Source organism: Pogona vitticeps, chromosome 1, assembly GCF_051106095.1.
Source record: "Pogona vitticeps strain Pit_001003342236 chromosome 1, PviZW2.1, whole genome shotgun sequence".
In the NCBI taxonomy this organism is placed as follows: Eukaryota; Metazoa; Chordata; class Lepidosauria; order Squamata; family Agamidae; genus Pogona; species Pogona vitticeps.
The window spans coordinates 344,702,733-344,725,821 of record NC_135783.1 but is presented as its reverse complement, the minus strand read 5'-3'; the positions used below and the strand labels follow the sequence as shown (position 1 = coordinate 344,725,821).

Here is a 23,089-nt window from a genome sequence, read left to right as displayed (position 1 = left end):
TAATCTGGGAGGGATGGAATGGTAGCCAAAGAGTGGATAAACATTGGATATAGATATTTTGAGTCTTTCACTATTACTTGCTATGTCTCTCCATATATCATTGGGTGCAGTGCCTCCTATGCAACTGATTTTAAAAATAGGGTTTGGCTCTAGGCATCCAATAATGATTCTACAACTTCTGTTCATTGTTGTGTCTACCTGTTCTGTTCATTGTTGTGTCTACCTGTTTTGCATGGTCTTAACTATACCATACCAGGCTAGAGTATTCCCCCTCAGAGTAGCATAAGACTAAGGCAGTTGTTCTTAGTGTTTGAGATTGTGTGCGCCAGCTGGTTACCAATAGCTTTTGAAGGATGTTGTACCTTGTGGAGACCTTTTGCTTTGTAAAGTGGTGCCTCGCAAGACGATTGCCTCGCAGAACAATTAATCCGCAAGACTATTGTTTTTTGCGATCGCTGTTGCGCTTCACAAGACGATGTTTTCTATGGACGATTTTTGCAAGATGACAATTTTTCCATTGGAACGCATTAAATAGATTTCAATGCATTCCAATGGGAAACCGCGTTTCGCAAGGCGATGTTTTTGCAAGACAGCGTTTTTCGCAGAACGAATTAACATCGTCTTGCGAGGCACCACTGTATTTTGGCAGTGTTCTTGCAAGTCAGCATAAATCCAAAGGAACACCTAGTTCTTCTTTGTGGCCTCTGTGAATCCACACAAATGGGTTTTACTGCACCTGTGCAGGACTTCTCGAAATATTCTAGACTAGAGCTTAAAAAGACGTGATTAGTAGGACGTTACCCCCGTGGCGTGCATGCTCCACCTGCCCATATAACCTCAGTTCCTTTTAGCCACCTCTGAAATTGGACTTCCTTTTACTAGAGCTTGTGATTTTGATTCTTTGATTGTTTACGGTATACTAATTTTTGGACTGATTAATGACTACTGTTCTAGGATTACAAACTTTATCAAGTTTTTCGTTTTTGGACGTTCCCTGTGAATTATTTTCTTTGTTTTCCCCCTTTCCCCCCCTTCCCACCCCTTTTTTATGGCCTCCTCAGGCCTTTTCAAACATTGCGCGATGTGTGCCAGTAAAATTCCATTCTCTGATGGCCACGATTGCTGCTTATTCTGTTTGGGTGAGAGACATCAGACTCATAATTGTTTGGAGTGCAAGGAATTGACTAAATCAGCCCTAAAACTCCGACTTCAATGTCTGAGATCCCGTTTGTGGGAGAAATCCTTGGCACTGTCCAGTCTACCGACTAGCCCTACAATGGAACTCACCCCAATTCCACCAACTCTATCCCAGTCTTCTATTTTGGTGATTCCCGTACCGTGTGGAGACCTTTTGCTTTGTATTTTGGCAGTGTTCTTGCAAGTCAGCATAAATCCAAAGGAACACCTAGGTATTTGGAGACCCTTTCAGGTAATCTGAAGTCTTCAAGATGCTTGTTTGTTTCTCAAATGGAAAATGCGTATTTGAATCTTAATAGGTTGGGTTTAAGTTGATTGCTATCATAATATGTTCCAAATTCTTCTAATGCATCTGAACAGGCATTGTGGAAAATACAATACAGAGGCCAGCTTGCCAACATAGTTGTTGTTGTTACCATTTTTATCTCCTTCCTGGAGAAAAAAGAAAAACTGTCCTGTTCTTACTTTTAATGGTGAGCCCTGTCCCAGGAAATAGTTGGAAAATATTATCTCATCTTTTTGGATAATATTTGGAAAAACAAAGTATCTATCTACTTTCATCAGTGACAAATAGCATATATATTTCCACTCAGATTCCCCAGGATCTGATTATACCTAGGCTTGCTTAGTTTCAGCTTGCGTTGCTGCATTATTAGGGCTGCTTCAGTTGCTAATAGGTTTTTTCATACAATCAGGAATCGGTGGGGTGAGGTTTCCACAATACATAAAGCAAAACCACCAAGTCATGCCACAACTCTTTTTGCAGTTCACTCACCCATTTTGCTTCATTTTAGGATTCTTTGTAAATCAATAAATGTTGTTAGAATCATGAATTAGAGTACTATTTAAAAAAAAATTGACACAGTTACTTTGGTCATAACTAATGCACTTTCTAAAGCAGTAAGACCAGTAGATTTGTACAGTTAGTGCACACATCAACACAAACATATTTCCTGTGTCATATTTATAAACTTGCTTCCTACTGTATGTTGTTTCTTTTATTTGAGCAAGTTAATCAGTTGCTCCTGGAAGAGTCATAATGTCATATTTCAGAGAAAGGGATGTTTCTGCAAAATGCACTGCATCCCACTTCTAGAATGATAACTCTTTCCCCCCTCCAGTAATTGCTTTGTGTGTTTTGTTTCAGAGAGCATTCACATTAATAATTGAAGCCTGGGATTGGGATAATGAGACAAAAGCTGGTAAGTATATCCATAAAGAATTTGAACATTGTGAAACTAATCAAATAGCCTTGCACACCTTTTTAAAATGTGTATGAGGTGGTTGTTTGGGTGGGGTTTGAGAAGTAATGGCAGTACAGGGTCGTGCACACCCCCTATTCCACTGTGAATTTATTCAGGTGGTGTGTTTTTAAGGATAGCTAGTGCTGATAGCAATTCCAAGTTTATAAATTTTGCAGATGATGCAAATAAATTCCTGTCTTGCTGATTTAATTACATGACACTTTATTTACTCTTATACTTAAAGATGTGGTGGGAATACAGTTTGGACTGAAGATTAAGAGCCATTTAATACAAGTTTTTACATTCTCTATTATTTTCAATCTGCTCCTCTACATATTAATGCAAGAATGAAAACCTGGAGGATCTAGAATGCTATTTTCCCTTTTCAAATAATCCCTCCTTTGGTTTTGCTGACTAAAGGAAAATAGGAAGCCTTTTTAAATTGGAGAATCATGGCTGTTTCTGGGGGAAAATGCTGCTGGGGTTCTCACTGTAGCGTTGAGGACAGCAGGTACACCACATGATTCTCACTCCTGCTCAGGTTTATTTTCACATAGGTGAATCGAACAACAGAGCTGGATTCTTAAGCATACATTCAACTGTGTCAAAGTTCAGCCATTGTAGCCTTCCTTTTCTGAACTGCTTGGTTGTGGGTTTTGCCATAGTTCTATCATTGATCTATAACCTGGTTGACCATTGTTTAATTTATTAACTATGTGGGCTGAAAGACAGGTGGTACTGCAGTCGTGGGATCTTAATGTCTTTTTGAACCAGCTCTGTCAGATTTATTTATTTATTTATTAGATTTATATACCGCCCGTCTGGCAGCCAGGGCCACTCTGTGCGGTTTACAAGCATATCTCTGAAAATGGAAATCTGCACACAGGTGGTTTCTCCTCCTCCTTTTCCTGCTTCTGTTTCTGCTGCTTGTGCTTCTCTTCCTCCTCCTATTTTTCCTCTTCTATAATTTATATTCTGCTTTACATCAGAGTGCATTCCATTAAAATCAATAATGTACAAACATGTATTTGTGAAGTAATTATGATTGCTTAGGACAGTTTGGACCTCAAGTTGTTGTTGTTGTTTAGTCGTTAAGTTGTGTCTGATTCTTTGTGACCCCATGGACCAGAGCACGCCAGGCCCTCCTGTCTTCTACTGCCTCCCGGAGTTGGGTCTAATTCATGTTGGTCGCTTCGATGACGCTGTCCATCCATCTCCTCCTCTGTCGTCCCCTTCTCCTCCTGCCTTCACACTTTCCCAACACCAGGGTCTTTTCCAGGGAGTTTTCTTTTCTTATGAGATGGCCAAAGTATTGGAGCCTCAGTTTCAGGATCTGCCCTTCCTTCCTTCCTTCCAAGACCTCAGGTAGTAAATCTAAATACACTCCCTCACCTCCAGTATTACAGATACCTATTACAATAATTTAAGCAGATGGGCTCTCGCTCTTGTCTAATCGTAGACCTGACCCCTGCTATGAAGAAACTCTGGAAGACTGTTGTAGCCTCATGTTAAATGTGTCCTGACTGAACTTTAGTCATGAGTTCACCTAAATGTGTTCATTGTATTCAATATAGCATTTGTAGTTTTAGGAACAGCTAACTTCAGTGAGGAGTTTCTATAGGTCCTACTTAGTTGACATTAAACTGAACCCCATCTCACTTCTCAGATGTTTCTCTGCCACTTTATGGTTGGGTTCCTGTTTCATGGAAGGAATGGCAGTAGGAGCTTGCTTTGTCTAAACAAAATTCTTATCTCTCTTAGGCACTGTGGCTTAAATTTCCAAGAAACTTAGATATAGTGCGATTAAAACCCGTCAAATCTCCAGAATTGTCAATACGCAGAAAGAGGGGGGGTGTTTCATTAGATTTTTCCTCATTCTTGGCCACTGATAAATGTTTATTGTATATTCTTAGTATAATAAAAAAGCATGTCCTTATACACAATCTGAAAACAAGGGTGGGTAATAACTCCACACAATCCATAGTTTTTGCCTTTGATTCTGGGACTTCCACACTTTTTTGTGTGTTTTGTTTTCTTTTTATATCAGATCCATTCACATTAGTAAAAGCTGTGTGATCCTGTGAACCGGTGCAGAATGATCCTTCATTGCCCACTGTTCCTAAAATGGTTGATTTGCAGGTTGAAGAGAGAGAAAAAAGATTTATTTTCTTTTACATTCCCTCACCACCCCTCCTCAAAATACATCAGAAGAAAACTCACTCCTTATACTAGGAATTACAAAGCTGTGTGCTTTCGTGTGCACGCAGAAGTCCTAAAAATCTTGCCCTGAGATGAGGGTCAGACTCTGACAATTTAGTCTACAAACCTGTAGAAAGCAGCTGAAGGTAATAGGTTCCTATCTGATAAGGGGCCATGTGCTTCAAAATAAGATAGGGTGTGTGCTGAGTGATTGCTCTTCGTCCATTTACATTGGGAACAAAAATTAAATTTGCTTTGCCTGATGTGAATTTTGGCCTACTACTTTAATAGGATACAACATTTGCTTAAAATGAAGAAGATAATAAAGGCTAATATTCTGTTGAACTTTTTCCTGAGCAGAAAGGCCTACCAGATTATTTACATGGGGTTGTGCTATTGCACAAGCAGTTATCTCCATAAAAAAACACTTCCCCCAAACATCTATAATGGTTTCACTTGTACAAGCAAGTTGATCCAGTGTTATTATGCTGGCAGGACTTTCCACTCAGTGGAAGCTCATCAGGATTTAGGCCAAAGCATTTAGCCTTATTTTAGATAAGACAGTACTTAGTAATACAAAGCCTATGCACAGATTAATACTTCTACATTTGTATACACATGAGGATGGGAATCCCATTGAAAAAAGCATAGCTTCCATTTACACCTAGATGTGTTTTTGTGCTTGTGATCCTTTTTCCGGCAAGTGACAGAGGTCTGGAAGACAGTTTGTGTGCTTTAACCCACATAGCTGTGTAAATAGGTAATTTGGGTTCATGGAGTGGAAGGGACCTCAAAAACTGTCTACTTCAAACCCTTGTCAATGCAGGAAGTCTATTGCTGTAGCATCCTTTAAAGATGACTATCTAGTTTGTGCCTAAAATTTTTAATAATGGAGGCGTCATCACCTTCTGAGGATTGATTTGGATCATATTCCTTTACAATTGAAGCAACACAGAACAAATTTGATTCACTCTCATGATAGCCATTATATATGATATGGTGGCTGTCATGCTGTGCCTGAGAAATATGAGACACCATGGATCATACCAAAGGCCTGTCTAGTCCAACGTTCTCGTCACACAAAGGACAACCAATTGCTGTTGGATAGCCCATGAATACCATAAGTACAACAGTGCCCTTTGTCTCCTTTCCCTAGTAGCTCATATAAAGAGGTATATGCTGGAGGTGATATATGATCATCCTGACTAGTAGTCATTAATGACTTTGTCTTTTGTGAATTTATCCCATCTTTGAAGCCACCCACTGTCTGTTTTCCATCCTAAACAGAGCCACCTCCTTAAATCTTTCCTTCAGCTTCTCTTTTTGTGCTAGGATTTGGACACTTTTCTCATTTATCTACAAATATTAGCATGAGCCAAACAATAGAAGCAGATTTATCAAAACTAGTGCCTCTTCTCTGAACAAAGAGGAAAAACTGATAAACCATCAACATAGGCCTTTTTCTGTTCTAATAGGAATGAGATTGACAGAATTACTGCGAGAAGCACTCCTTAGCTGGGTTGTTGAGGATGGGGAGTAGAACTGAACCCGGTTAAAATTTTGTAGAGATATATGGGGAAATAATCATTTGCAAAGCAGATTTCCTACTGTCACAGATAATTGGTCCCTGTCTTTCTAATTAGTCTATGCAATTTCTGACTCTGAAGTTTTAGTGATCCAGTGTGTGGGTAGGAAAGGATACTGACAGTTGCAGTGTGGGATTGAGAGCTAAAAGGGATGTGAGGAAATTACCTTTGGCTCCTTGCCAGGATCTATTAGTAATAAGACTGATGGAAGGATGAGGGAAAGCAGTTCAATACCAATGCCTGGTCTTGCTATAAATAAATAAAATAAATAAATAAATAAGAAGGAAAAAAAAACTGGTTCTAAGCAAATGAAACTCTTGGCAGATGGGATGTGTGTCAAAGAGGGAAAGTGCTTTGCAAAGCCTTTCCAAGAACTCAACATTCTACCCAAGAGTGATATGGGAAAACTGCTGACTTGTAAGGAAGCTTCTTTTTAGCGAAGGAGATTTATCAAGTTTAGATTTGGATTAAATACAGCAAAGACCCTCTCAGAGCTATCTATCAAATGCTGATTCTTTCCTGAGTCTGTTCATTTTGGATTCCCTCCAACCTCCAGGCTGCACATGCTTCCAGTTCCAGAGGCTAGGCGGAAGGTTGCATAAGTCAGGGAATATTAGCAACAGAAAGAAGTGTAAAGGATCCCCTCCTGTCTATGATTCCCTTTTTGAATGCCTGTCTCAGCATTTACTTCTCTAAAGTTGATAACCCAGTGTTGGTGTCTTAATACTGAATTTTATTATCCAAACCACTGCTTGGATTTAAATTGAACTGTAATGTACTCTCTATCAGCTGGAATTATCTAGTTCCACTGGAGATTGGAATGTAAATGCATGGTGTGTTTCATTAAATTTTACTCAGCTTGAAAATCTAACTTCTTTATTATTTTTATTGATCATGTGCCATCAGGTTAAGTTATGGTGACCCTCATAGGGTTTTCTAGGTATAAAGTACTCAGAAGTGGTTTATAGTCTTCCCTTTGGTGAAATTTTTGAACTGCAATTTGCTTAAAGCCTCGTAGGTGGCAGGGCATGTAACCCCTCCAGGCGCACAGGCTCTGTGTGATGTCACTGACCCTCTGCCAGGAGATGCTGCAAGATTTGAATTCTGCTGATGTGCTGCATCTCATCTTTCTACTCCCACCCATGACCAGGAATATATACATTATTCACTCACTTTTCAAACACCATTGATTGTTTAAGAAAGGATGACATGTTATTTAAAATGTCTGAAAGTGTCCTTTAAAAACAACTGCTTAAACCATTGCTTTGCAACATTTCTTCCTTTCCTTCAGTGAACTTAAGCCAGCACATATGGCCATCTGTCATCCCCAGACTGGGGTAGGTCAGGCTGAGAGGCCATGAATTGCCCAAGATCACCCGCAGAATTTCATGGCCAAGTGAGGATTTAAACCTAGCTCTTCCACATTCCTGTAAAACATTTTAATCCTGATGGACCGTTATGTCTAAACACTTAGTGTGTGTGTGCATGAAACCTTTTAACTTTCATACCAGTCTAGTTACATAGTAGTATAAAGTTGTGCAGCAGGATTCCAATCATTGTTTTTTTTTCTGAAATGAAACTCCATTATGCCCTTTTTGCATGTGCCCCACAAGCTTGCTACAAGTAATTCGGTAGTTCATTATTTTCCACCGCCTCTGGACTTATTCCCTTCAGGCAGAGCAGGCTTTATATTGGCTCTTGAGCAATGAATTTGAGAAAAAAAATGTGTCTGTTACTACAGTAGTAGTATTGCTAAAGTTGTATGTTTAACTGTCAAATGCACAATGATTCTTTTATGTGAAGCAGAATGTATTGATAGTTTCCCTAGGCCCAGTACAATAAGTAAAGAATACAGTGGTGCCTCACATAGTGATGTTAATCCGTGCAGCAAAAATAGCTGCAAAGTGATTTCATCACTATGAGATTTTAAAAAGCCCATAGGAATGCATTGAAATTCCTTCAGTGCGTTCCTATGGGCTTAAAACTCACCTTAAAGCGAAAATCCTCCATACGGCAGCCATTTTCACTGCCTGGTAAGTGAGGAATCCGTCCCTAAACACAACGGGCGGCCATTTTTTTTACCTGACGGCCATTTTGGAACCGCTGATCAGCTGTTGGAAAATCATCGCTATGCGATGATCGGTAAGCGAAACAGGGTACCGATCACCGCAAAGCGATTTTTCCCCATAGGGAACATCGCAATGCGATCGCAAAATCTTCATTGCTATGCGGTTTCGTCATTAAACAGGGCGCCCGTTAAGCGAGGCACCACTGTAGTTTATTCATCTGGTGGTTTGTTTGTATACAAGACATGAGCCTCCTAGCAGTATGAGAAGAGGATTGCTTACAATGACCAAGAGGGTGAGAGGACAGCTTTTGAAGGAGTATCCTCTACTCAGGTCTCTTCTGCCCCATACACAAAGGTCATCACCCATATTTAGTAGAAGACCCTTGCCTTATTAGTAAAGGGAACGGTACCCTAATATGCACACTGGAGGTGAATATAGATTGAATGAGAGCATTGAAAGAGAGCATTCTGCTAAGCAATCTGTTAAGTAGCAGGTATCCTGCCCTCCCCCAACCCTTATAAAAAGGGCTAATTCTGGTTTCCCTTCTCTGCTAGCGCAGGTGTAGAGTGGGTTGAAAGGCAAAGTGCCAGTGGAACAAGAGAAGGTCAGACTGGAATTAACCCTATGGCACGCAGGAATCCTGAACAGACATGGTTGAATACCATGGACCTTTTGGGATATATATTTTTAAGGGGCTCACTCAGTCATCTCTCTTCTTTGTGATATTTACAGTGGTCCTACTTGCCCCTGTTGTTCTTTTTCCCCCCTTTCTGATCTCTGTTCAGACTGGCAGCAGCCTCTTAGTTCACCATTTACTTACAAGCTGGCTTGTTATGAGCAATATTGTGCCTCCTGCATTTGGGAAAATATTTATTCACTTCCTTTTCCTCCCACTAAACCTATCGAAAATAGTTTGACATTAAATTTAAGTTCAACTCTAGGTCTGTGTAGCTGTCAATTTCCAAGTAGGTAGACTGAGAATCTGCCTCCAAGAATTGGACTATGATTTTCTTTGTGGTCTCTGTGAAATCCCATACGGTATATGGGATCACTTTCATGCTTGGAACCTTCCAGAGCCTAAGAAAAGTTTTAAGATATACCCTCTCCCCTGTGCATGTTCCCCACCCCACATCAAGGCCTCAGTTCCCTTCTTTGCTGCTGCTGAATGAACAACTAGGAGCTTTCTCAGAGCCTTCATGTTTTCCTCGGCTTGCTAACATTTGCATATACGTAGTGCTTACTTTTCAGCCCTTTGCCGAAAAAAAAGAGACCACGACTAAAAAGACAAAAGACTCCTCATGCATCAGCTCCTAAGACTACACCAACCTTTCCTTTGCCTCAAAGCAAGTACCAAGGTGATTGAGATGGTTGTTGTAGGGTTTTTTTGGACTGTTTGACTGTTTTCTTAAGAACATGGCCAAACAGCCCAAAAAACCTACAACAACCCTTGGATCCTGGCCATGAAAGCCTTTTGAGAATAGATTGAGATGATCTTGCTTATTTGAGCTTGATTTCAGAAAGAGAGATGTCCTGAAGACAGGCACTCCCTAGAATGGAGCCAAATAACCCATCAAGCTCTGAGCAAGTTCTTACCTCTTTGCCAAATTCCTGGAGGTGCTCAAACTTAAAAGTCTTCTGTTCTTTAGAACTGGTCTCCTGAATCTGCATCTGCCTCTCCTCTCCTTTCACCCTGAAAGAAAAAAGGGCCCTCAAGTGACAAAAGACACACCAAATGGCGACATCTGCAAACAGGAAGTTATGCCTCCTCCTCACTACTACTGTGGCATGGTACCATACTTCTTTTTAGGGACCTGAGTGGCCACTTTCCTATCCGTACTAACCAACACAATGAGACAAGTCAGCTTGTGCTATTGGTATTGATAATTAAGTGTTGGGTAGCCCATTTCATTGGCTTTCAATGCACTCACTGCTGCTGTTTCCATACAGCCATCAGCCACATGGGTGAGAGATCTCATAAACCCAGTCACATGAACCAAAGCACTCCCATAGAGCCTTGGTTCCAGAAATCTCCCCTTCAAATTCCAAGAGATCTCATGATTCCATGCTGCTCAGTATTGAATTGCCCCCATGAACTGCACACCACACCAGCCACCACTCTCTCTTTTCAAATTGCTCCAGCTTGCTTACCTCAGTGGGTTCTCCAAAGCTCTAGAGGTACATCAGTGGACAAACCACCATCCAAACCATTCTCCATCACAGTCATCCTCCACATTTCCAACAGATGCAACTAAGCACTGACACAGGCACCAGGCTAAATCAGCATACCCAAAACTCAAACAGAAGCTCCTTCAATACCAAAATCATCAGCATCATTGGTCCATCACCCACGCTTCCTTCCTAAGAATCAGCATCTCCAGTTCCACAACACAGAGCTGAGAGCTAAATCATCTAATCAAAACCAAAAATCTCGAATCTAGTCATTGGTATTGGCAACAGTTTCTTCCACCTCAGTTGAACAATCTGTTGAACAAGATGCACTTGTTCAGCAGATTGAACACACACCTCTCAGTTCCAATACTGCATCACTTCACCCCAAGGATCCCCACACAAAGAAACACAAAACTTATCAGGTATTTATCTAATCCTCCTCATCCAAACATGAATCGCCTGGGTAAGAAAACAAGGATGTTGTCACTGACAGTTTCCATCTGAAGAGGAAGACTCCAGCAATTCATCATTTATTTGTTTGTTTGTTTGATTTATTTGATTTATACCCTGCCCATCTGGCCTGTAAGACCACTCTAGGCGGCTAGTGTCCTAGTGACAACTCTGGAATTGATGCAAATGACAACAACCCCCCTCCTTCCAAAGACTTCACTTCCTATTTGGATATAGTCATTCATGTGATAAAATCCATACAGTTGAAGGTATAACAGGCTCCTCTGCTAGGGTCAGACCCTGTATATGACCAGATTAACAAAAATGCTACTATCACAGACCAGATCCAAGGGCTGCCACAGTACAGCCCAAAACAACAGGAAGGGAAGGAAGATGGATATGACTAGGAGAAGGATCTATTGTATAAGCTGCTTTAGGAATCAGGATTGCTAAGTGTCGGGAAGCCATGGGGTGATAACACAATTTTATCTAGGAGTAGATCCAGCCTTTTAATAGTCTACCTACCGTAAGGACAAAAGAGTACTGGCCCTCACATTTCCGCAGGCCAGCAGTGGTAGCTCAGGAGATGCATATTGCCCATCATGCCATGGGCTGTGCTGCTGTAGTAGCCATCAGTTAATCCACTTGGTTTATATCACATATATATCAAAGGGTTCTGTGAGGGCCTCTTTAATGAGAAAATTGACAATATAATGGATAATGCTTACAAAAAGCAAGCTGCAGTGAAGCATATGGGTTTCTCATCTCAGTCCTACCAAAATTCTATCGGCCTCTTACCTGCAATCCACCAGATACTCCTCCAACAGGCAGAGGACTTCACCTGTGGCCTCCTATCAACACTTGCAGAAATCAGCAGGAGCACAAACCGAAAACTGAACTGCAAACCAGTTTTCCGGTTCGCTACGAACCGTCATAACCCACTATTTTTTCAGGTTCATGCCCATAACTGCTCACCTACCATTGTCCTTGACCCGGACTCACAACAAAAGGACACAGTCCCTCACCCCAACCTACCCAACAGCTTGGAAAATTCAGCTGCCCTGAAAAGTATTTTATTTGAAGCAAAAAAACAATCTAGCAGGTGCAACTGCACATATAAATGGTTTTGCTAAATCATGGCACAAGTCTTACCTCCCGCCTAAGTTGCGTATCATACTATGTTTCTTCCAAAGGAGAAAGGTCTGTCTCATTCCTCCATCAAAGTGTATTTATTGGCAGCTGTTGCACATCCATCACCAGGTTGAGCAGATTCACATTTCTTCTGACACCCAGTCCTCAAGAGGCTTTTGAATGGCCTGAAAAATTTAACCAGACATCAAACTCCTGATACCACAGTAGTCACTCACCATGGTGCTAAATGAACTTATGAAACTGCAGTTTGGACCTATGGCATCTTCAGATCCCAGGCTGATGACCTACAAGACTGTTCCCCTGGCTGTGGTCAGTTCTGCATACAGGGCTGGCATATTGGACACATTCAGGTGTGATCCACCTTTTCTAAAATTTTATAATATTCCCCATCCTCTCTTTCATACCTAAAGTGGTCTCAGAGTTCCTCCTGAATCAGTTCTTGGTGCTTCCTACCTTTTCCCCATCATCTAGTTTAGAACTAGAAGAAGTCACTCCACACTTTGGGCATCTGCAGGGCATTAACCTTTTACACATCAAGAATAAGGAGTTTCAGAAAGTTCACCCCACTTTTTGTTAGCTACGAAGGCTCAAAGAAGGGTCAACATATTACATCTCAAAGATAGTCTAAATTACTACGGTCCTAATGTTACCAACTAGCAAAGAGAACACTGCCCAGTTTCTTGAAGGGGCACTTTACCAGAGCTGTCACTGCATCAGCAGCACTTCTCAGAGGAGTTCTGCTGAGAGAGCCCTCAAAATCAAACATTGCAGATTGGATGTTGGAGCCAAACTTGATGCTGCATTTGGCAGAGTACTGATCACCTCTGTACTAGTGTGACATCCCACCAGCTGGTAAGTGAGCTTACTAATCACCCATATGTGTGATTTCACAGAGACCATGAAGAAGCTCATGTTGCTTTCCTGTAACTATACTTATTTGAGTGGTGATCTGTGAATTCACACAACCCATCCAGCCTCCCATGCAACTCACATTTCCTTACCAGCAGTGGACTTGGGGAACTGAGGACCTGAAGCAGATTGGGGAGTCTGTAGAGTGGAGAGGGCATGTCTTAACACTTCCCTTATGCTCTGGAAGATTATGAGGTCATTCAGACAGGAGAAAAGGGAACCTCATGTGTGAATTGAGATATGACCACTCAAGAGAATCACGGGGTACAGGTAAGCAACCTGTCCTCCTTCATGCCTTTGCTGTCTTCCTTTAAAGTAAGTAAATCCCAAAGGAAGATAGAGTATTAATCTTTTTATTCTTTGTTTCAGAGGAGTTTTTAAGAAGTTGCGCAGGGCACAGAGGGACCTTGTGTGGGTGGATGACAAGTCCATTGCACCACTGCAGTCCTAGTCTGAATGAGGCTACAAGATGCAATGAGACAGAAAGCTGTTGTTTTGCAAATAGGATTTTTCCTTTCATTACAAGCTGATGTGAAAAGTCTTGGTTTTAGTTGGGAATGGAGCTGAGGCAGAGTTGAAGCCCACTCCATAGTCCTAATCAGTTTCTCCCTTCCTGACCATCCTATTTATATATTTATTTAAGTGTAAGGGCTAGAGATGGGCATGAATTGAAAAATGAATCACCAAATTCATTCCAAAAATTTGTTGATTCATATTCGTATGAACCAATACCCCCAATGAATATGAATCAACAAATTCTTAAGGATTTTTGATTCATCAGTTCATTTGGCTATAAAATGCACACACACCCCAAACCCGGCACCTAGAAACATGAGAGGAAAGCTTCCTCTGACACTCCTCGACAAACCCTCCAAGTTTGGTGAAGATTAGATTTCAGATGTCTTGAGTTATACACCCACAAAGAGGGCCCTCCAAGGAAAGTTCACCCCAGGCACCTATCTGTTCTGGGATAAACAGCAGTAGCTGTTTTGGGATAAAGATACATTTCAGATGTTGGGGTTGCCATGGTGATCTTCATGGAACATTTGTATGTAGTGTTGGTAAATTTACAGTGGCATCATAATTTATGTTGAAGGCACACTGCTGTGCTCACAATTAGAAAATGCTGTACTATTAAAAATGCATAGTGAGAGAAAACATGTAAACATTTTGGCCCCCACCCAGCTGTGAACCCAGTTCAGTGAGAGCAAGTTTGCTATTTCCACTGTAAGAAACTATTAACACAACTGATGTTTATGTAAATCCTGCCACATTTATTTTGACCTCTTTATCTCTTAACAGAATTGTTTTGCAGCACCACCCTATCAGGATTGTGATTGCTGATTGCCATTTTTATTGATGGCTGTTAAGCTACCTTTGTGTGTGTGTGTGTGGCAAATCTAGAGGCAACTTGCGTTACTATGACTATCATATTCATGTTATAAAATATACTTCTGTCAGAAAAATGTGTGTACTTTAACTTTAGCCTCTTCTCTCTTTACTTTTAGATGAGGAATTACTAATTGACCGAGTGACATATGCTAGTATGATTAATCCAGAGGATCGATGGAAGGCATTACAGTTGAATGGCCATGTTGCTCATTTTGAAGCACAAATACGAGTGAAATGTGATGAGAACTACTATGGCCCACAGTGCAATAAATTCTGTGGCCCTCGTGATGACTTTGTGGGCCACTACACCTGTGACCAAAATGGAAATAAAGCTTGTATGGAAGGCTGGATGGGTGAAGAATGTAAACAAGGTATGATACTTCTCATATTCTGAAATTTGAATATTGTGCTTGACTGTTAAAGTGCTGGATGCTGTCTGCATGATTTCTTCAGGATGTAGGCTACAATCATATTGTTACTAAAATAATTATACCAGTGTTTCCCAAACTTGGATAACCCAGGTGTTCTTGGACTGTAACTTCCAGAGATCCCACCCAGCAAAGATGGTGGTGAAGGTTTCTGGGAATTGCAGTCCAAGAACACCTGGGTCACCAGAGGTTGAGAACCACCAAGTTAGACCATTATTATACCTAGCCAAATATTGGCTACTTCAACTAGCAGTAAGTAATTGGTACTTTAGAAGTCTTCCATGGCTGTGACTTCTGAGACTGACAGCTGTTTTAACTGAAGATGCTAGGGATTGAACCTGCATCTTTTGTATCCAAAGCAGGTGCTTTACTAGAGTCTCATCATTCTCTCTCTCTCTCTCTCTTTTTTTTTCTTTTTGCTGAAACAGCGAACCTTCCTAAAAATAACTAACTACTGTTGTTATATCCATATATTTACTTATTTGATAGTGTATTTGTACTACTTTTAATTTTTAAGAATCTCAAGACTGGTTTATAATAAAAGCAAATACATTAAAACTAGTAACTAAATAAATGATACATTAAAAGTCATAACTAAAAAGAGCAAATGATCCATGCAGAAATATAATCAAGGAAATGCCTTGTTAAATTAGTAAGTCTTCAAGTAATACCGTATTTGCCGACGTATAAGACGACCCCCCAAAAAACATTTCCACTCAAAATGTAGAGTGGACGGGTCTGCTGCGGTGGCGGCTGCCCGGGACTCTGCCCGGGCTCGCCCTTGAAGTTCGGCTGGCAGCGGAGAAGGAGGGGAAGCGGCTTTCCGGTGGCGGGCAGGCAAGCGGGCAGTTTGCTCAGTGTCGAGGAGGAGGGGAAGCGGCCAGGCGGGCCCAAGGAGGAGGGGAAGCGGCTGGGCGGGCGGCGGCAGCGGACGAGGAGGAGGAGGGGAAGCGGCTCTCCGGCGGCAGACTTTGGCCGCTCAGGCATGGCCAGCTCTGCTTCCCTCCCTCCGTCTGGACCAACTGCCTCCCTGCCCTCCTGCCTTCCTCCCCGACCAGCGCGACCCCGTGTCACTCACTCAACGGTGGCGATGATGGCTCCTTCCTGGCCCAACTGAAGTGCACCCAGCGTATAAGATGACCCCCCATTTGGAGGCATGTTTTTTGGGCCAAAAAGTCGTCTTATATGCCGGCAAATATGGTACATAAGGAACTTATACTGGAAATGTCCCTGGTCTTGCTGGGAAAGATGGTCTTCTCTGCATCATAGCCAGATATTCCTAGCCTGTTTTATTGTAATATATTTATACCCTGCTTTTTTACTAAAAGATAGCACTGAAGGTGGCTTACAAACAGGTTAAAACAGATACTGTAAATCCAGATTTAACCAAAAAGTCATATAACCAAATCAAATAATGTATTAAAAACAGTTAAACCAATAAAGGGTACAGCTGAAACAATACCACAGGCAGGTTAGACATGAGAAGCCAATCTAAAAACTCATCTTGAAACCAGTCAAAGTAGAAACAGATTGTAGCTTGGAAGGGAGTGCATTCTGTAGTCTATGAGCCACACAGGGGATGGTCCTTTCCCATGTGCTTTTTTGATGATTTAAATTTTTAAAAATGATTTTTTTTTAAATTTAAATCATGATGTAAATCAATTTGATTTTTTTTAAAATGATTTTTATCCACAGTGTCTTAATGTCTGGATAGATCCATAACAGAACAAAGCAGTCCCTTAAATAGCCAGGGCCCGAGTCATTTAGGACCTCAGAAGTCAAGAGCAACACCTTGAATTGGACCCAGTAATCAACTGGCAACCAGTGCCTGTCTTTAAGTATTGAGGGCGGTATGTGAAAGTACTCAAGGCAGCTTTCAGAATCAGAGATCTTGCTGAGTTTGGCATACTGTACTTTGTGTGATGATGACCTTGCAGTTCTCTTTGTTGTACTGTGGGTTAAATCGGGAGCAGTGTTTTAAGTTGCTTTCTTTCCAGTGTAGTACAAACTTAATGACTGTATGAACAAATAAAGCAAGCTCATGTAGTCTGTAAAGTCTGAATTTGCACTTAGGGAGCAATTTGTAGACCAGCTATGGTTCAGCTACTTCATATGTATATGAAATTAACTCTAGTTTACAGTGGACTGTTGTTGTTTTAAGCAAAAAAGTGTGCTGCTTATAAATCGCCTCATAGCGCTTCAAGCACTCTCTGGGTGGTTTACAAGTTAATTATGCAGGCTACACATTGCCCCCTCCCCAGCAAGCTGGGTGCTCATTTTACCAACCTCGGATGGACAGAAGGCTGAGTGAACCTTGAGCCACCTGGGATTGAACTCCGGTGAGCACAGTTTTGGCTGCAGTACAGCAGTTTAAGCACTGCGCCACTATGCATAAGAAGTCATGGGGAAGTTACACATTACAGTATAGCTTTATAGTATCTAATCTGGATGTTTCCTGAAATTGAAAGTTTTCTGGCAATGTGCTGGAATCTGCTTTTATTTCATAAGAGGAAAGTGGAACAGGGAGCACAAAGTCCTGTTCATCTGCACCATTTGACTTTTTTGACATAGAATGTTCATGTCTTTCCTGCCTGTACAAAATATGTATCTCCTTTTATATTCAGATGATTATTCTCCATCACTTGCAATTTGAGACTTTCAGCTATGTTGTAAGATTGTTTGACTATATGTTATTGAAAATACATTTCAGAGAGCAAATGTGTATAAGAAAATACAGTTGTTGAACTATTAGATCAACTCTTTCTAAAGTGCTGAACTAACTGATGTTTAACCCTCTTTCTATTCCTAGCTGTATGTAAACAAGGATGTAATTTAATCCATGGGGGCTGCACTGTACCGGGGGAGTGCAAGTAAGTATACACACAGATTTGGGAGTTGTGTATGTTTTCCAAAATAATATTTTTCAATGATATGTCCTAACAGTTGTAGGAAAGATATAATGGCTAAGTAGTCTCCCTGAATTTGAAACATAGAAATTTATCTTTGGGAGGACTAAACTGTGTTATGTCAAAGATACAGTTTGACTCCAATGTCCGAAGTTACCAGTTAATTGCAAAATCCTGAGCAACAGGACACAATTGCTGTTATTTAATGAGAAAACTCTGGGACTTAAGGTGCTTTTCTGACTAATCTCAGCCTTATATTTTAGAAATAGGTAAGACAGGATGGTCTGTGTGTCTGAAAGACCAGGAAATTTTAGGCAACACTTGAGATGCTCACAAGGAAGATACTTGTCATGATAAGCCAGATATGGTTTGTGGTAGAAAGACCTGGAATTTGTAGGGATGCTGGAGGAGGGAGGGTGTATGAATTGAGTTATTTTTGCAGTGGAGATTAATTATCTCTGTGTGAACAGTTTTGTTAAGGTCGTATAAAATACAGTACTGTCTTATCTTATCTGCCCATGTAGAGTAGTTAGATCATCTTATAGGTGCAGCAAAAATTCTAAAATTGTAACAGAACAAAATGATACCTGCAGCAGCTCAACATAGGAATGTTGCATATAAATGTAATGGAGTGAATAGGTTGACCCCTCACTACAATCATGTTACAATGTGAGTACTGTGAAACACATTCAGGCCTCCCCTGGGCAACCATGTCGGCTGATCTGTCCAGTCCAGAAAAACTATTGGATTGCTTCCAACACAAATGAAGATTGTGTTATAGTCAAACACAGTATTTTTGTCTTCTTTTCCTCTTGCTCCCTTTGTTTGAAAGCACTGAATATTTCATATGGGGAGTTCAATTCCCTACTGTGTCACCTTGATGGGGCTGGACTCAATGATCCATAGCATCTCTTGCACCTCTGCAAGAGGTTCTATGGTTATGAAAAATTTCATAAGGTTAAGGCAAAATAAAGGGTATGCTCGAGGACCTTTGAGAAGAGGGCTAAACCTGTTCAGGCTGATGTTTGTGTCCCCAATTTTAGGGCATTTAGTTTTTTCCTGAAGAATGTACTGACAACCCTTGAAATCAAGTTATATCCTGTCATAGCCTCATATTTCCAGCTTGATAGGTCTAGCCTAAATTCTCTTTCTGGGTATACTGTAATATTATCAAATGTAGTTAATTCTCTTCCTTTGTATTTGTGGGAATTGTTGTAAAACTGCTACCTTTATCACAAAGACGTAATATTACTCAAAACCTGCTGGGTTTCCCAAGGGTAGCCTTCACTGATCTAGTGCTCTCCAGGTGGCTTGGATTATAATTTCCACAAGACCTAGTTCAACAATGCTATCCAAACATTTGGAGGGTAGCAGATTGGGATAGGCTGCCCTAGCATTTTACTTCAGATTTATTGAAAATTAATACACCTGGAAGAGTGAGCCACGGTTCACAGACATTTGTGCCTGATATAATATGTCAAACTTTTAGGTGTCAGAAGCCTCTACTGTTTGTTGTTCAATATTAACACATGTGGTTCAAACTATGTAATACCTTCCCCATCTGTTTGAACCGGTGGTAATTTCATGGCAGTAAGTAACAATAAGTTCATAGGGCAAACAGCAGGATAATTTAAGGAGACTCAGCCTCTTTTCTCCTTTTTTACTATCCAAAACTCATCCAGAGATTCCACCAACCCTCTGGAGATACTATTGTTTGTGACAGAAGTCTGTAGGGGTGGGGGATAATTGGACATAACCCATAGGGAATTGCTCATGAGAATTACACCTTTCTTCCATGCACCTCCCTATCAAAGAATCCTTTATGTAGTTATGGATATTTTTTGTGGGTTGAGGGAAGGAGAAGAGGGAGTGGATGAGTTTTAAATTTAAATTAAATGACCTGTATTTTAAATTACTTGCACGCTGACTCTCACACAGTCAGCTACATTTTTCTTCCATTGTTATCCTGTATTCCAGAGAAAAACTGAAAACAAGAGGATGTTAGTATATTGAAATTTTATTTTATTATTTATTTACATATTTTACCTCACCTATTTCCTTAAAAAGAACCCAACACAGCTAACATCATTGAAAGAATATTTGAAGCTAAAAGAAATAACTGTACAAATATTAAAAAAGGAACAAACAAAATGCCACTCTGAGAAATGGTAAACAAAAGCAATACTAAAAACACATTCAAAGCAGTAAGACATAACAATCCATTAAAAAATCCCACTGAGGCAGCCAGTCACTGAGGGAAAGCTCGCCAGAAAAGAAAGGTCTCACCTCCTTGCAGAAGGACAGCAAAGATAGGGCCAGCCTAACCTCCTGTGGGCGCAAGTTCCAAAGTCTGGGAGTGTTAACAGAGAAGACCCTCTCCTCACCAAACACCCGTGAAGGTGGTGGGACGGAGAGAAAGGCCTCTCCTGATGATTTTAACATGTGAGCAGGTTCATAATAGAAGACACAGTCATTGAGATTACTTGGATGCATGCAGTTTATGGTTTGCTTTCTCAGAGAATGTAGAGCATAATGTACTCCATATAGCATTAAAGAAATTAAATGATCTAATCCAATGTTGGCGAACCTATGGCACGCGACGAGTTAGTGGCACTCTCACTCGCCCTTGTGGATAGAAACCTTTTGAAGTGGCTGCAGCCGGGATTCCCCCTTTCGCTTCCTGTTCTGCATCTGTTGCCATGATTCCTCCCCCTTTTTCTTCCTGTTCTGTATCCGTCACCATGATTCCTCCCTCTTTCACTTCTTGTTCTGTGTCTGTCGCCATGATTCCCCCTGCAACTGCCACTTCCAGTTCCAGTCTTCCGGGTGGCACGACAGTCACTGGTTTCTCTCCCCCCCCCCCATATTGGGCACACGAGCCCAAAAAGGTTTGCCGTCACTGATCTAATCCCTCATGACCCTTTCCCAGTGGGTAGCTGTGTTCATAACTGGCTAAAATTGTGGATTGGAAGAAGTTCCTATCCGTCATTTTAAAAAAAGTCAGGGTATACAGTAGAGTCAGAATTACCCTGACTCTTCATTGAGATCTATTTTTGTTTCTTGTATGTTACTTAGTATCATCTTAGATGTGAAAACTAAAAGACTACCGTATTTGCCGGCGTATAAGACAATCCCCCCAACATTTCCACTCAAAATGTAGAGTTTGTTATATACTCGCTGTATAAGACTATCCCCTCTTCCGCATGTGTGATTCTGCTTTGGCTGCATCATGGGGAGAGTTCGTTTTGCCGCTTTTGGTTCTTTTCGCTGGGGGAGAGCGAGGGTGCAGCCCCCTTCTCTCTCTAGCCCCACCTGGGACTTGGCCCTTTAAGGGAGGGAGGGGGTGTCCTATGTCATTGGAGGGGGGAGATGAAAGGCTGCTGACTTTGCCGGCAGGATTCAGGGAAAGGCAGGGTCTCCTTACCCCCCCTACACACACATACACCCCCACACACTTGATGAAGCCTTAGGGCCTTGCCGGGGCATTGGTCGCTCTGCCTCTGGGTGTAGTATCTTTGAATCCCCCTCCCTCCGGAGGAGACCCAGAGGAAAAAAAATGCCTTACAAGCAGGTTGAGCAGCGCAAACCAGCAAACCGCAACGAGACTGGCGGGGAGCTGGCCTGACTTCTCGCTGCGGCACCACGGTTTTGCCACCGCGCCCAGGGCAAGCATCCTTAAGTGAGCAACAATCAAGAGGGCTGGTCCGTGGAGGTGCGGAAGCCTTTAGCTACCCCCCCCCCATTTGTGTGTGTGAGTGTGTGGATGTGTGTATCTATGTGTGTATGTGAGTACGTGTGTGTTGCTTTTGAATTTTGAAGTGCACCCGGCGTATAAGATGACCCCCCCCCCACTTGGAGGCATGTTTTTCAGGGCAAAAAAGTCATCTTATACGCTGGCAAATACGGTAAAAGTAATTTCGGTCCTCAAATAGAGAACGAAACCAGGCATTGTGAAGACTGAAGAGGGCATTCCTCATGTGCTGAATGTGTTTGATGGTCAAAGCAGGAGATTTTCCAACTTCCTGTCATTTGTAAATTAGCTTGCTTTGTTAGTCTTTTGAACATTAGGGATGAGCTAATACTGTAAAAGACCCAAAATACAAAAGAAGTTCTCCTTTCTGTAATTTGTGTTCTTTTGAAGATTGTCAGAAGAGAGCTCATAAAACACACATGATTTGTGTTTTTTTTTTTGTTGGTTTTTTTTTTAAAGGAGAGACACATAAAAGTTTCATATTTCATGATTGCCTTTCAGATCTCGTGAGAAATTTTTCATCCAATAGTGTTGTGAAGGCTGTCATCAGCCAGCCAGTCAGAATGTTGAGGGGTGGGTGGGAATTTTGAAATTATAACATGGTTGTGCAAACTGCATAGTTCCAGGGTATACCCAGATGAAGGGAATGCGTACTCAGAACCACTTCAGAGCATTCTTTACCTGGAAAATCCTGAAGAGGGTCATAAGTCAGAATTGACTTGACAGCACACTGGACTGTGTAGATGCCTACATAGGTCCGATGATTTTGTTGTTGTTGTTGTTGTTGTTGTTGTTGTTGTTGTTGTTCATGCAGAAGCGCCTGCTTTTGGAATTGATTGCTTCTCCCATTTCTCCTCCTAAGGCCTCCAGGCTCCCATGTAATCATTCTCATCATTTGGAAGGCAGTGGAGGCTAAGGGAGGGGAGGGGAAGTTTTTTACTTATTGAAAATTGCCAACAGCCAGGGATAGAAAGACGGTCCTCCCACCTAATGGATCCATGTCCATACCAAAAGCCCACATTGCTCAAAGCTATGATGAAAAAAACCTATAGTTTCCGTCACTGCAAAGTAACTTCTGCTGTAATGCCAAGTAACATGTACACAAACTGTATTAGAGATAAAATGTTTTATGTGCCATCAAGTCATCTTATGGCAACTCTGTGAATGAGGGTTCTCCGAAATGTCAACAGCCCTGCTCAGCTTTTGTAAATTCAAGCACATGGCTTCCTTTAGGGAGTCTATCCATCTCTTATTTGGCCCTCTTTCCCCCCACCTTTTTTTTCTGCTGCCTTCAGCATTTCCTAGCACTATTGTTTTGTCCAGGGAATCTTACCTTCTCATGACATTCTCAAAGTAAGATAGACTCAGTTTCAACATTTTGCCTTCTAGAGATAGGTCAGGCTTGATTTGCTCTAGGATCCACTTTGTCTTTCTGGCAGTCCCAAGATATCTGCAAAGCTCTCCTCCAGCATTACATTTCAAACAAATCAATATTTTTCCTGGCAGCTTTCTTAACCCGTCCAGCTTTCACACCCATAAATGGTGGTTAGGGATAATGTTTTATTATATTTTTTAACAATGCAAGAGTGTGTAAGGACTTGGTGTCTAGTGACACAAGCTTACATACACATGATGAT

General features: G+C 41.3%; 1 protein-coding gene across 2 annotated transcripts in view; it reads left to right on the top strand.

Annotated features, from left to right (window-relative positions):
• JAG2 (jagged canonical Notch ligand 2) overlaps positions 1-23,089 on the top strand; it is a 138,764-nt gene that overhangs the window by 62,753 nt on the left and 52,922 nt on the right. For both annotated transcript variants that reach the window (XM_020800754.3, XM_020800753.3), the window contains exons 3-5: positions 2,345-2,399; positions 14,484-14,738; positions 17,605-17,665. In XM_020800754.3, the coding sequence (XP_020656413.3) occupies positions 2,345-2,399; positions 14,484-14,738; positions 17,605-17,665 (371 nt within the window). The remainder of the gene's footprint in view (positions 1-2,344; positions 2,400-14,483; positions 14,739-17,604; positions 17,666-23,089) is intronic.